We start from the raw sequence: 11,472 nt of genomic DNA on the forward strand, positions 1-11,472 counted from the left end.
ACATCTCCTTGGATCGCATGACAAGTCTTTGAAAGAGTCCATATTTAATCCGATACTTTTATTGATGGTCGAACATGTTGAGGAGTCCGTCCCTTAAAATAGGTAAACGGACCAAAGACCCCTTAATTCCGGACTCCCTCATCATCCATGAACCACGTGGAGCTTGGATTACGCACCACAACAGAGTGCCAAATGGCACTCCAAGCTCCACGGGCTAGTCTTCAAGTTTACAAACGACGAGGAAAGCGAGCGGCGACACCTAGTCCAGTCCAGTCCAATTCCAATCCAATCCAATCCAAGTCCAAGGTGTGCGAAATTTCGACAACCTGCCAAAAACTCCTCCTGCCGGCGCCCGCCAGGCCGCCCCCCACAAGCCACGAAATTCTCGCCTGTTTACCCACACAGCCAGCGGCAGGCGACGCACCCGAAGCAGAGCGCGCAGGCTACCCCAAAACCACCGGATAATCAATCCCTTGCGCGGGCCACGAGCGCCAGAGAAGCAGCGGTGGCGATGGAGCCGGAGGGGGTACGGCACCGGATGGTGGAGGTGGCGAAGGGGCTGCGGCTGCACGTGGCGGAGGCGGGGCCCGAGGACGGCCCCGCGGTGCTGCTCGTGCACGGCTTCCCGGACCTCTGGTACGGCTGGCGCCACCAGATGGCTGCCCTGGCGGCCCGGGGCTTCCGCGCCGTCGCGCCCGACATGCGCGGCTACGGCGACTCCGACGCCCCGCCCTCCGCGGCCTCCTACACCACCTTCCACCTCGTCGGCGACCTCGTCGCCCTCATCGCCGACCTCGCCCAGCCACAGGTTTTAGCGCATCGAATCCGTTCGCCCTTCCGAGATCCCTCGTGCTGACGATGCTCCTTGCTAAGATTGCTGTTCAATCCTCGGGTTCGCGTGGCAGGTATTCGTGGTTGGGCACGACTGGGGCGCACTCGTGGCATGGCATCTCTGCCTGCTCCGGCCGGATCTTGTGCGGGCGCTCGTTAACCTCAGCGTGGCGTACCACCCGCGCAGCTCCGAGGGGAGCCCGCTCCAGGCCATCAGGGCCTTGTGCGGGGAAGACCACTACATGTGCCGTTTCCAGGTGAAGCCCTTCATCTCCTTTCTGTCCTGGTTGTGGCAGACAGAATCAATGTCATTAATTTTTTTTTGACGAGGAATCAATGTCATTATGAGTTGCGTTCCTCTGTCCTGACGACTTTATTGGATAGGGGTCTGTTTACTGGTCGTGGCAAAACAATTGAACCGGTACATAGAGGGTGCTTGATAGTCTCATGACTAAAAGTAGTGAGACTAAAACTTGCTAGCCTCACCCATGCTTGGATCCAAATACTAAAGAGACTAAAATCAAATTAATGAGCATTTATTATCCTGCAAACCCTCCAATCCAGAACTAGTCTGAGGAGTTAAATGAGGAGAGAGAGGACTAATGCACATTTTAGTAGGGGTACCCCTGACTAAAATATTTTAGCCTCAAGACTAGTTTTAGCCTCTCTTTAGTCAGGAGTGTTTGGAACTTTAGCCTCTTAAAGAGACTAGTTTTAGTCAGACTAGTTTTAGTCCCTTTGATCCAAGCACCCTCTTAGTCCCACTACTAAAAGTAGTGGGACTAAAACTTGGTAGCCTCACTCATGCTTGGATCCAAATAGTAAAGAGACTAAAATCAAGTTAATGAGCATTTATTATCCTCCAAACCCTCTAATCCAGAACTCGCATGTGTTAAAGAAGAGGAGTTAAATGAGGAGAGAGAGGACTAATCCACATTTTAGTAGGTTGCTGCGCGACACAAGTTCCAATGGACCAACGTCACAAGTTGAGCAAGCGTAGCTCAAATCCGCCTGTGGACACCACAATGTATCGAAGCGTTGTGGGCAGCCTGAGATATTTGGTGCATACCCGACCTGACTTGGCGTATTCAGTCGGGATCGTGAGTCATTTCATGGAGAATCCGACAACGAACACATGAGCGCGGTCAATCAAATTCTACGCTATGTGAAAGGCACCATTAATCTTGGTTGCACGTACAAAAAGGGAAAGGAAGGATTGATCCTTCGTGGATATTCAGATAGTGACATGGCATGTGATGTTGATGACCGAAAGAGCACAACGGGCATGGTTTTCTACCTTGGCCCGAATCCGATTAGCTGGAATTCTCAGAAGCAAAAGGTGGTGGCACTGTCTTCATGCGAGGCAGAATACATAGCGGCAAGCACGGCATTTCATGGAGAATCCGATTAATCATGTTGCTCATGTAGGATTAGGAAAGAAAGCCAAACCGAGTCCTAGTAGTATTAGGATTCCTAGTCCTAGTCTATTTCCATAGTCCCTTGTGGACGTGTATAAAAGACACCCTAGGGGTGTTGATTGTAACCAGAAAAACGAAAAGCAATACAAAGCAAAGGCTCGACACGGGCCTCAAATCCATTGATCAGTTTTATTCGTGTCGCTAGTTACGCAAGTTCCGTCAAGTAGCCGGCCGAAGCAAGAATCGCGTAGGCACGCCTGTACAGCTGCATACGCACGTTCAAAAGCTAACAGTACCCCTACTAAAATGTGGATTAGTCATCTCTCTCCTCATTTAACTCCTCTCCTTTAACACAGACGAGTTCTGTATTGGAGGGTTTGGAGGATAATAAATGCTTATTAACTTGATTTTAGTCTCTTTAGTATTTGGATCCAAGCATGGGTGAGACTAGCAAGTTTTAGTCCCACTACTTTTAGTCATGGGACTAAAACGTATCCAAGCACCCTCTTAGTCTTAAGACTAGTTTTAGCCCCTCTTTAGTCAGGGGTGCTTGGAACTTTAGCCTATTAAAGAGACTATTTTTAGTCAGACTAAAATAAGTCCTTTGGGTCCAAGCACCCTCATAGTTGTTGGCATAATTTCCTATGTTAGACGATTGCCTTCATGGTGGGCTTCTCGTGATGCTTAGGGCTGCTGCAGGGACCAAACTAGATTATTTGGAAGGAGCTAACTGGTACTGTCAGTCATGAACTTCTTAACTTCGGATAGATAACAATGGAGAAATGGCTAATAAACAAGAAAAATCGGTACATTGTATTGTAGGTTGAGTATTGTTTTTCAGTAAGGAAATTGAGTTATTGGTTCAATGGAAATTGGATATTTCGTGTTGTTTTTTCTGAAGCTGAAAACTAAACGTTATCACACTCCTTAGATACAGAGTAGGTAAAAGCATGGTTTCTTGATTTTTTCTGTTGAAGGTTTATTTGCTGCACAACTACGCCTATATCCCTATCGGGTTAAGAACCTGAGTAACTTAAGCACCAAAAATTTCAGTAAGAAATTTTAGTTCTTGGTTGAATGGAAATTGGATAGTTACATCATGCTTCTGTTGAAACAAGAAATTACAACATCGCATTATCAAGATATGGAGTGTGCAAGGGTCCAAGTAAAAATATTGTTTCTTGAAAGGCACCACGCTTTGCAATTTTGCATTGAAGCTTTATTTACTCCACAACAACACAGATCTTTATCTTTACTCTTATACAACAACACAGATCTTTACTCAGTGATGGGGGTCTGGATGTCTGGTCACTTTCAGGTCACATCCCATGTCTAATATGACACAAATGCTTGATATGTGAGCAGATGTAGATTATTTAGTCTTGTTTTAAACCATTGTGATATGTAGCAACACAAGGAATTGAGTGTGTATCCTTAAGTATAAGGGAAATCATCTCTGTAACAAGCACAAAAAATTTCAGGGAACGCACAACATCTCTTTTGAGCTGTAAAAGCTAACAAGATGGAGTATTACAGTGATTACAATTAGCCTTAAAAACATTTAACTGACTCCTGTCTTAGATTATAATTGTCTATCTTGGCATCACCAATTCCTACCTGCAGACGCAGGTTAAAATGTATCTCCTGACGCAGTACTAGATACTGCTGTTTAATTGCTTATTCTTGGATATAGTTTTCCTCTGCACCAACATTGCTTCAGATTTGTTTTTTCGGAAACAGTCGTTCATATGCATTACTGAATTATGCATGCAGGAGCCCGGAGTCGCTGAAGCTGAATTTGCTCTATACGACATGAGTCATAAGTTTAAGACGGTCTTTGGAATGCGCAAACCAGCTCCTCCTATTCTACCCAAGGACAAGACCTTCTTTGACTCACTTGATTCGGATGGTACTTGTCCTCCATGGTTGTCTGAAGAAGATATTTCCTACTACGCAGACAAATTTGAGAAGACAGGGTTTACAGGAGGGCTTAACTACTACAGATGCATGGACTTGTATGTCACCTACGGCCCATTCTCACTGTCTTGGTTTTACAATTAACTGCTTTATTTACTGTTGTTAGCAAGGAAAATTATTTCATTTCAATTATTCACTGATGATATAATCTGTACTGCGTAACTTGATGCTTTTGAGTTATCAGATGAGGGGAATTGCTTCCTAAATGCTAGTTGCCGTAACCTACAAAGACTAGGTTCAACATGCCCTTTCTTAACAGTTTTAAGTTGGTTAATGTATGTCTGAATTACATACGTAACATATCTGTTTGCGCCAACTTCAGTTCAAAAGTTTATGAGTGAAGGCATTTTGCCAGAGTTAACACAGGCGTCAACTTACTTTTGTGTTGATGCAGGAACTGGGAGCTTTCTGCGCCATGGACCGGAGCTCCAGTAAAAGTAGCAACAAAATTCATCGTTGGGGACCTGGACGTGACATACAACGTGCCGGGGGTGAAAGACTACATTCACAAGGGTGGCCTCAAAGCGAACGTGCCTAATCTGGAGGATGTGGTTGTCATGGAGGGAGTGAGCCACTTCTGCAACCAGGAGAAGCCTAATGAGGTTTCAGATCACATCTGCGAGTTCTTCAGCAAGTTCTGATTATATAAAGAGAGTCTCGGCGAACCTACTTGTTTTAGTGTTGTTTGTGTAGTTATAACTTGCCGATTACACATGCCATGATACCGAATTTTCTCTAAATAAAATCATGGTTTGATTTTCACAGCAGAATTTCTGTGAACTCTCAGGTCGTACTGTTTCTGTGAAGAGGATCAAAATGTAACCTGTGGGCAGCAGTGAAATCTTAGTACTCCCTCCGACCCATATTTACTGTAGCAACTTTAGTACTGTGCATTTTTATACTGAGTACCTGAAACTGGTAGTAGAAAGCACCGCTAGATTACCATTTCTTCTTTATTCGGGTCTGTCTCTTGAACATCTTTTTTTTTTTTTTTGCTTAGGTTCATACTGAGGTAGTGGAATTCCTCAGAAAATAATTTCTTATATTCCTCAGAAGAATACTTAGGTAGCGGACAAACAGATGGGAAGAATTTGCGCGGGGGCAATTTCGTGTTATTGTGGGAAATAAAATTGCTTGGCTTGTTCAAAAAAGATGTTATGAAACACCTCTGGCTAGCCACAAGTAAACTCAGGTATGGGCCGATCCCTGCGCACTTCAACTATGCAGCCCATTACCTTTCCGACTTGTCCGCGCATCCCGCTTCCCCTCTAGTAGCTTCCGCCAGAAGGCCCGGCCTCCCGTACAATGATGAAGCAGCACGGCAGCAGCCACCGTCGGCTTTGAAAAGAGCGGAGTGGAGAAAGGAATCGCTGAGCTCCTCCATCCAACTGCTTCCACCACAAGCCAAGCCAAGCCACACTGCCTGCCTTCCTGCTCCAGCCTACCCTCCCACCGCAAGCCAGAGTGTGGCCCGCCACCGCCAGAGATTCGCAGCCATGTCCGACGAGCTCAGGCGCGGGATCGCGGGCTCCGCCGCCGTCGCCGCCTCCCACCCGGCGCCCTACGCCGCGACGCGGGCCCCGGCCGACGCCGACCGCAGGCTCGCCGCCTCCGCCACCGCCGCCCTGGGATCCCCGCCGCCGGCCGCCGCGTCGCCCACGGCGCACAAGATCACGCTCAAGAGCGCCGACATGAAGGAGGAGATGCAGAAGGAGGCGTTCGACATCTCCCGCGTCGTAATCCCCTTTCCCCCTTGCACATTGGATTCTCGATTTGGTCCCGCCGCGCTGTCCCGGCGTGGCTGACGGGGCTGTCCGCTGGGGTTTGGTGTGGGGAATTTATCTATCTGTTTGTTTGTTTGTTTTGCAATACCAGGCGTTCGAGAAGCACACCATGGAGAAGGACATCGCGGAGTACATCAAGAAGGAGTTCGACAAGAATCACGGCCCTACCTGGCACTGCATCGTTGGCCGCAACTTCGGTAATCCCCTCCCTTGCCCCATTCCCTCTCGAAATAGCTTTGTACGGAGGGTGGATGTGCTTTGGGGTCATCTGGCTAGCTTGAGCGTGCACATTTTCTTCTCTTCTGAGGTTGGTTACAGGCGACCATAAACTTCTGCTGATGAATATATCTTCTATGGGGACAGTGACCGAGGTATAATTTCTGTGGATGTCTGATGGAGCAATAGAACGTTGAGTTAACTGCATAAGTGACCCTTGAGATTATGCATTTCAGAAGGACTTAGAAGGGCCGTAAGGATAAATTGTCTGGATGAGCACTAAGGAAATAGGATGAGCTAATGTAGTTTGATTCCTTGCTCACAGAGCTCGTTGTTTGGATGTTAATTTTTCTAACGATGCAAATATTTCTCCAAGCTTGATTCAGGCAGCTTGTCTACAGATTAGGTTCTGGCTGGTATCAACCAGTTCCAACTTCCAGTAGCTATTATTCAGTTTGTTGTGTTTTCAGTTGAGAACCTACCTCCTCGGAGGCAAAGTTCGGATCAAGATCCAACACGAAAACGATAAGAAGAAAATCGGATCGAATCCGAAAAAGAAAAGCAAAATAAGGGGGAAACATGCAAAACAATGTTGAAGCCGTAGATCGACTAGGCATAGATAGATCCGGTGTAACCCTTGTACTCACCTAATCCCGAGCCCGTGGAACTCCCTGCTCCGGCCATCGGTGCCGGTGTAGTCGTCGGAGACGCGAGAGAAAGGTGTGGTCGTGGGTGGTGCTTCCCGTGAGCACTGCGCTAAACCCTAGATCGGAAGGGGATTTTGGTGGGGAGTCTGGCGGCGCGGCTAACCTCGCACCGTGTGCCCCGGCCCCCACCACTTTATTTATAGCGCAGGTCACAGGGGCCCACCAACCATAACGGGTTGGGCGCCCCCCATCAGGGCGCATGGATCAAGGGCCCGGTGGGCCGTTGGGCCCACACGGAAGAGATCAACCTAACAATCTGGAGTCTATGTTTCAGTCTTTCTTGTCTAAAACTAATTTGGAATAAATTGCGCTTGGATCCTTATATGCAGTGTCATTGCCATGCTAGTTTATCTGATAGTGAGATGCATGGAAAACTGACTGACATGTTATGTACAGATTTCTCGACTGACTTGGTAATGCCATGCCACAAGATTTTCTGTGTCATGCCACATGGCATGCCATGTCATCTTAGAGGTTTACATGATGTACCATATCATCTGTTTCCAACTTTGCATTATTATAACCTTGACAGTTAACAGGCTGAAAGAGAGTATGGGAACCTCAAATGTAATTAGCTCATCTGAATGTGAAGTGGTTCTAGAAGGACGACAGATTAATCAAATATCTTTGATATGTATAGATAGTTGCATGTTAATTATACATTTTCAACTCCGCCCTCTACGATTTTTGTTTTGTTTTGTACTTGAGGTAACCATTTCATTTCACCAGATTTCTTAGAGTTTCTCGACAGTATTTGTTTGCAAGCCAGACCATTTGACAGTAGAAAGTCGCATCAGGAATGCAGATAATCAATAACCCATGTATGGTCGATATGCATTGGATTTTATTCCTTTAGTTGGCACTAACCAAACAACAATGATGGCCATTAATTAGGCCCATGACATAAGAGTCCTCTCATTTTTATTCGCTTTATACCATCATTTTCTTCATAATTGTTAATCTAAACTTTAGCAACATGTCAAATTTCCTTATCCAATAAACAGAGAGGGGGGGAGTGGGGGACCAAGGGAACCATATGGCTCAACCTTTGTTATATTGACTGTTATTACTTGCTAGCTTCTCACCCTGAAAGTGCCTAGGCCTATTTTATTGGCCACTATGGTTGCCTCAGTTCGCCAGCATTCAGATAAGGCTGGTTTGATCAAGGAGACGGGTGTTTGGTTTGTGACCGCACCTTAGGCAAGATTCGTTTTCTGATAGTTGTCTCCAACTCTCCATACGTCACCGAGTAAAAAAAGAAGTGTTGCAGGGTTGCCTCAGGCATGATGAAATGTGTCATTGGCGTCAATTTTCTTGGACTAACTTTGCATTAGTTGGGCAAGAAATACATCATAAAGTGTAGTTGTAAAAACTTGCAGTTTCAGTCTGGCAATGGCTTTGAGAACTTACAGTGTCGTGAATATCTAACAATCCTTTGAATCAGTTATTGTGTTCCATTTGACACAATACAAGCTGTTAAATCACACATCTCGTGACCTTTAGATGATTTTGTGGTTCCATGTTGTATAGATCATTCTGTCCCCAAAACTAAATTCTAAAGTGAAAGAACAAACTTAGTTAATATTAGGGCTCTCTGGTTGACTGCAGATGCTAGAGAAAGCTTACCTTTGTTTCTCAAAGTCTTGTAGAAAGTGTAGAAAGATTTTTTTGATTGGCAAATTTTGCGAGTCAATCTAATAAACATGACTGGGTGAATTGCTCATGTATATTCTCTTTGGCCCATTTTTTGTGTTTATTTGTTTAATTCCCCTAAGGTTTAGCATGTACTCCCTCCGTCCCAAATAAATGTCTTAAGCTTAGTACAATTTTGTACTAGAGCTAGTACAAAGTTGAAGCAGTTATTTTGGAACAGAGGGAGTATGTTTTTGTCTTACTTCGCTTTGTTGACCTACTTAGAGGGGTGTCATCTTCTCAAACCAGTCAGAGGATCCTCAAGACTTCCTCAGTCCTACTGGACTTTTCCTGTTATAATTTGGTTTTGGTTTGTTAAACCATCCAGGGGTTTTTTGTTGATCGTGGGTGATAAACTACTGCCCTTATACCTGGTTGCTGGTTTGCCTAAGTGATCCATTTGAGAACTTCAAATGCTGGAAGATGTGCATTGCTATAGACACGAGATACATATGAGTGCAAGCAATGTTGCTAATTATTTTTCATCGCTTTTGCAGGTTCCTACGTGACGCACGAGACGAACTACTTTGTGTATTTCTACATTGATTCTAAAGCTGTCTTACTATTCAAGTCTGGGTGATGGGTGCGTCTGATCCCTCTCTCCCCTGGCGTCAGTCTCCTGTGTGCCCCTCTTTCATCTGTGTCGGCCACGAAACTGGAAATCAGAAATTTGGAAAGAGCCTCCATGTTGGTGTGAGATTTTAGATCGTGTCTCTCTTTTGCTTTGATGCAGCTAGGTCTTGTTGACGTTGTCTGATTGTAATATTGCCATGATTTGGACTAGAAGTCATCATCAACGATGCACCGAAAACTGTCTGATCTACTGACTAGTTGCTAAAGTGTCTTGGACTCATGGGATGATCAAAATCAGAATTTGCATTTTGCTCGTATAGTCGTACCTAAGAGCAACTCCAACCATACAATCCATTTCAGCATGTCCATTTAAACTGGTCTCATGGGATGATCAAAATCAGAATTTGCATTTTGCTCGTATAGTCGTACCTAAGAGCAACTCCATGATTCATTTCGTCCGCGCATGTTCATTTAAATTGTTACTTCATTTAAATTGTTCATTTAAATTGTTACTTCATTTAAATTGTTACGGACAAAAAAGTGACCCAACGTGTCGATGCTGTTGTAATTAATTAGCTTATGTTAATTAAAGGGAAAATCTCCTCTCAGGCGTGCAATTGCTTCTACTCCTTCTTTTTCGGTTTATAGGGCTCAGATGTAAAATCTCATCAATTAAATTGTGAGTGGATGACACTAGTTTTAACTAACAGTTAAATATTTCTCACATATTTAATTTTCAAAGCAATAAATGTAGTATCATTTTTTTCATTGGAATTGCATGATGGATGTAGAAAACACTTTAACTCAATTAGACTCAAAACGAGCCTAATATAATAGAAATCTGAATTTTTTGAGATGAGCCCTATAAACCACCGAAAAGGAGGGAGTAGCAACCGACACATCTCTCTTTTCCTTCTGTTCTAACCGTTGCATCGGTTCTTTCCAACCATCGCGTTGCATCGGTTCCAACCAACGCGTGATGTGTCTCTTCCGAACATCACAACGCGTGATGTGTCTCTTCCGAACATCACGTTAAATTTTTTGAGATGAGCCTAATATATATAAGTTGTACTGTTTCTATCAATCAATACACTTAAATCATTTTTCCACTCAAACACATTATCAGCACGCTTTGTCGAGAGCCTTGCCGACGGTGAGATGCATATCCTCGGCTCTTTTTTCCTCCACTTCATCCACGAGGACGGCTGCCGTCGTCGTTTTGCAGTCCATGGCCATCATGGAGTAGGCGGACGCCCAACCACGCCTCCCGGACTCTGTGAGCATGGAGGGTCGCCGCCGCCTCTTCAACCATGCTATCGCCGCCATCGACCATCGTCCAAGGTGCCGCTCCGGCCTCGCCTCCGATCCGTCGAATGGCGTCCCTGCTGGCGTCGTCTACATTTCCTCGTCCGAGGAAGAAGGAGGCACACCAGCGGGCACCCCGTGAGCAGTTGCGATGTGGTGTGTTGGTGTGTGTGGTGGTGGCGCTTGGATTTGGTCGGGAGGATTAGAGATACCTCGATCCCTAGCCACCAGCGCTATAGGGCGTGTTTGGTTGCATTCCCTACCTAGCATGGTTGTTCCCACCTAAGACATGGTTAGTGTAAACATGCTGACTAGATGCATTTGTTGTTGTTTGGTAGTAATGTATGTGTTGACACATGTTGAGGTGAGACTTTGTTTGATAGGAAGAGGGAGGAGGAAGAGGTGCACTGCGAGGGAGGAAGAGGAGGGCCAGCCGGGCACGGGGAGAGGAGTCCCAGCGGGGATGGAGAGGGCGAGGCCGCCGGGGCGCGAGCGAGACCGCCGGCGGGGCTCGGGAGGGGCGTGACGGGAAGCGGGCGAGGCCGCCGCCGGGGTTCGGGAGGGGCGCCGTGCGGCGAGGCACGGGCGAGGCCGCCGTTGGGGCTCGGGAGGGGCGCGACGCAACTGGGCGAGGGTGAGGCCGTCTGGGCTCAGGAGGGGTGCGGCGGGCAGCGGGCGAGGCCGCCGCGAGGGCTCGGGAGGGGCGCGGGCAAGGGCGAGGCGAGGCGGCCAGGGTTCATGGAGGCAGCTATGCTCTCCTCAGCTCGCCTTCGCGCGCGCGCGCGCGGGGGGGGGGGGGGGTGCTATAGCTGAGCCTTTTTTTGCATTAGTTGATGCATGCTCTCCTCAGCCCATACACTCTATCAAACAGCGAAAAGTATATCCGAAAGGGAACATTTGGACTCATACACTCTTCGTGCATGCTACCAAACACGCTCATAAAGGCCAGCCGGACCGCCCCCACTTCAT

At 46.6% G+C, this 11,472-nt stretch overlaps 2 protein-coding genes across 2 annotated transcripts; both read left to right on the forward strand.

Annotated features, from left to right (window-relative positions):
- The first annotated feature begins 303 nt into the window (after positions 1-303).
- Positions 304-4,993, forward strand: LOC123443401 (epoxide hydrolase A-like). The gene is made up of 4 exons (XM_045119746.1): positions 304-808; positions 906-1,088; positions 4,023-4,264; positions 4,621-4,993. Exons 1-4 carry the CDS (start codon positions 512-514, stop codon positions 4,865-4,867), a joined length of 969 nt encoding a protein of 322 aa, XP_044975681.1. The 5' UTR covers positions 304-511; the 3' UTR covers positions 4,868-4,993.
- A 375-nt stretch (positions 4,994-5,368) lies between these two features.
- On the forward strand, positions 5,369-9,515 carry LOC123443400. Its single transcript, XM_045119745.1, has 3 exons — positions 5,369-5,962; positions 6,102-6,207; positions 9,123-9,515. Exons 1-3 carry the CDS (start codon positions 5,384-5,386, stop codon positions 9,203-9,205), a joined length of 768 nt encoding a protein of 255 aa, XP_044975680.1. The 5' UTR covers positions 5,369-5,383; the 3' UTR covers positions 9,206-9,515.
- The last annotated feature ends 1,957 nt before the right edge of the window (positions 9,516-11,472 follow it).

Source organism: Hordeum vulgare, chromosome 3H (assembly GCF_904849725.1).
Source record: "Hordeum vulgare subsp. vulgare chromosome 3H, MorexV3_pseudomolecules_assembly, whole genome shotgun sequence".
Taxonomy (NCBI): domain Eukaryota; kingdom Viridiplantae; phylum Streptophyta; class Magnoliopsida; order Poales; family Poaceae; genus Hordeum; species Hordeum vulgare.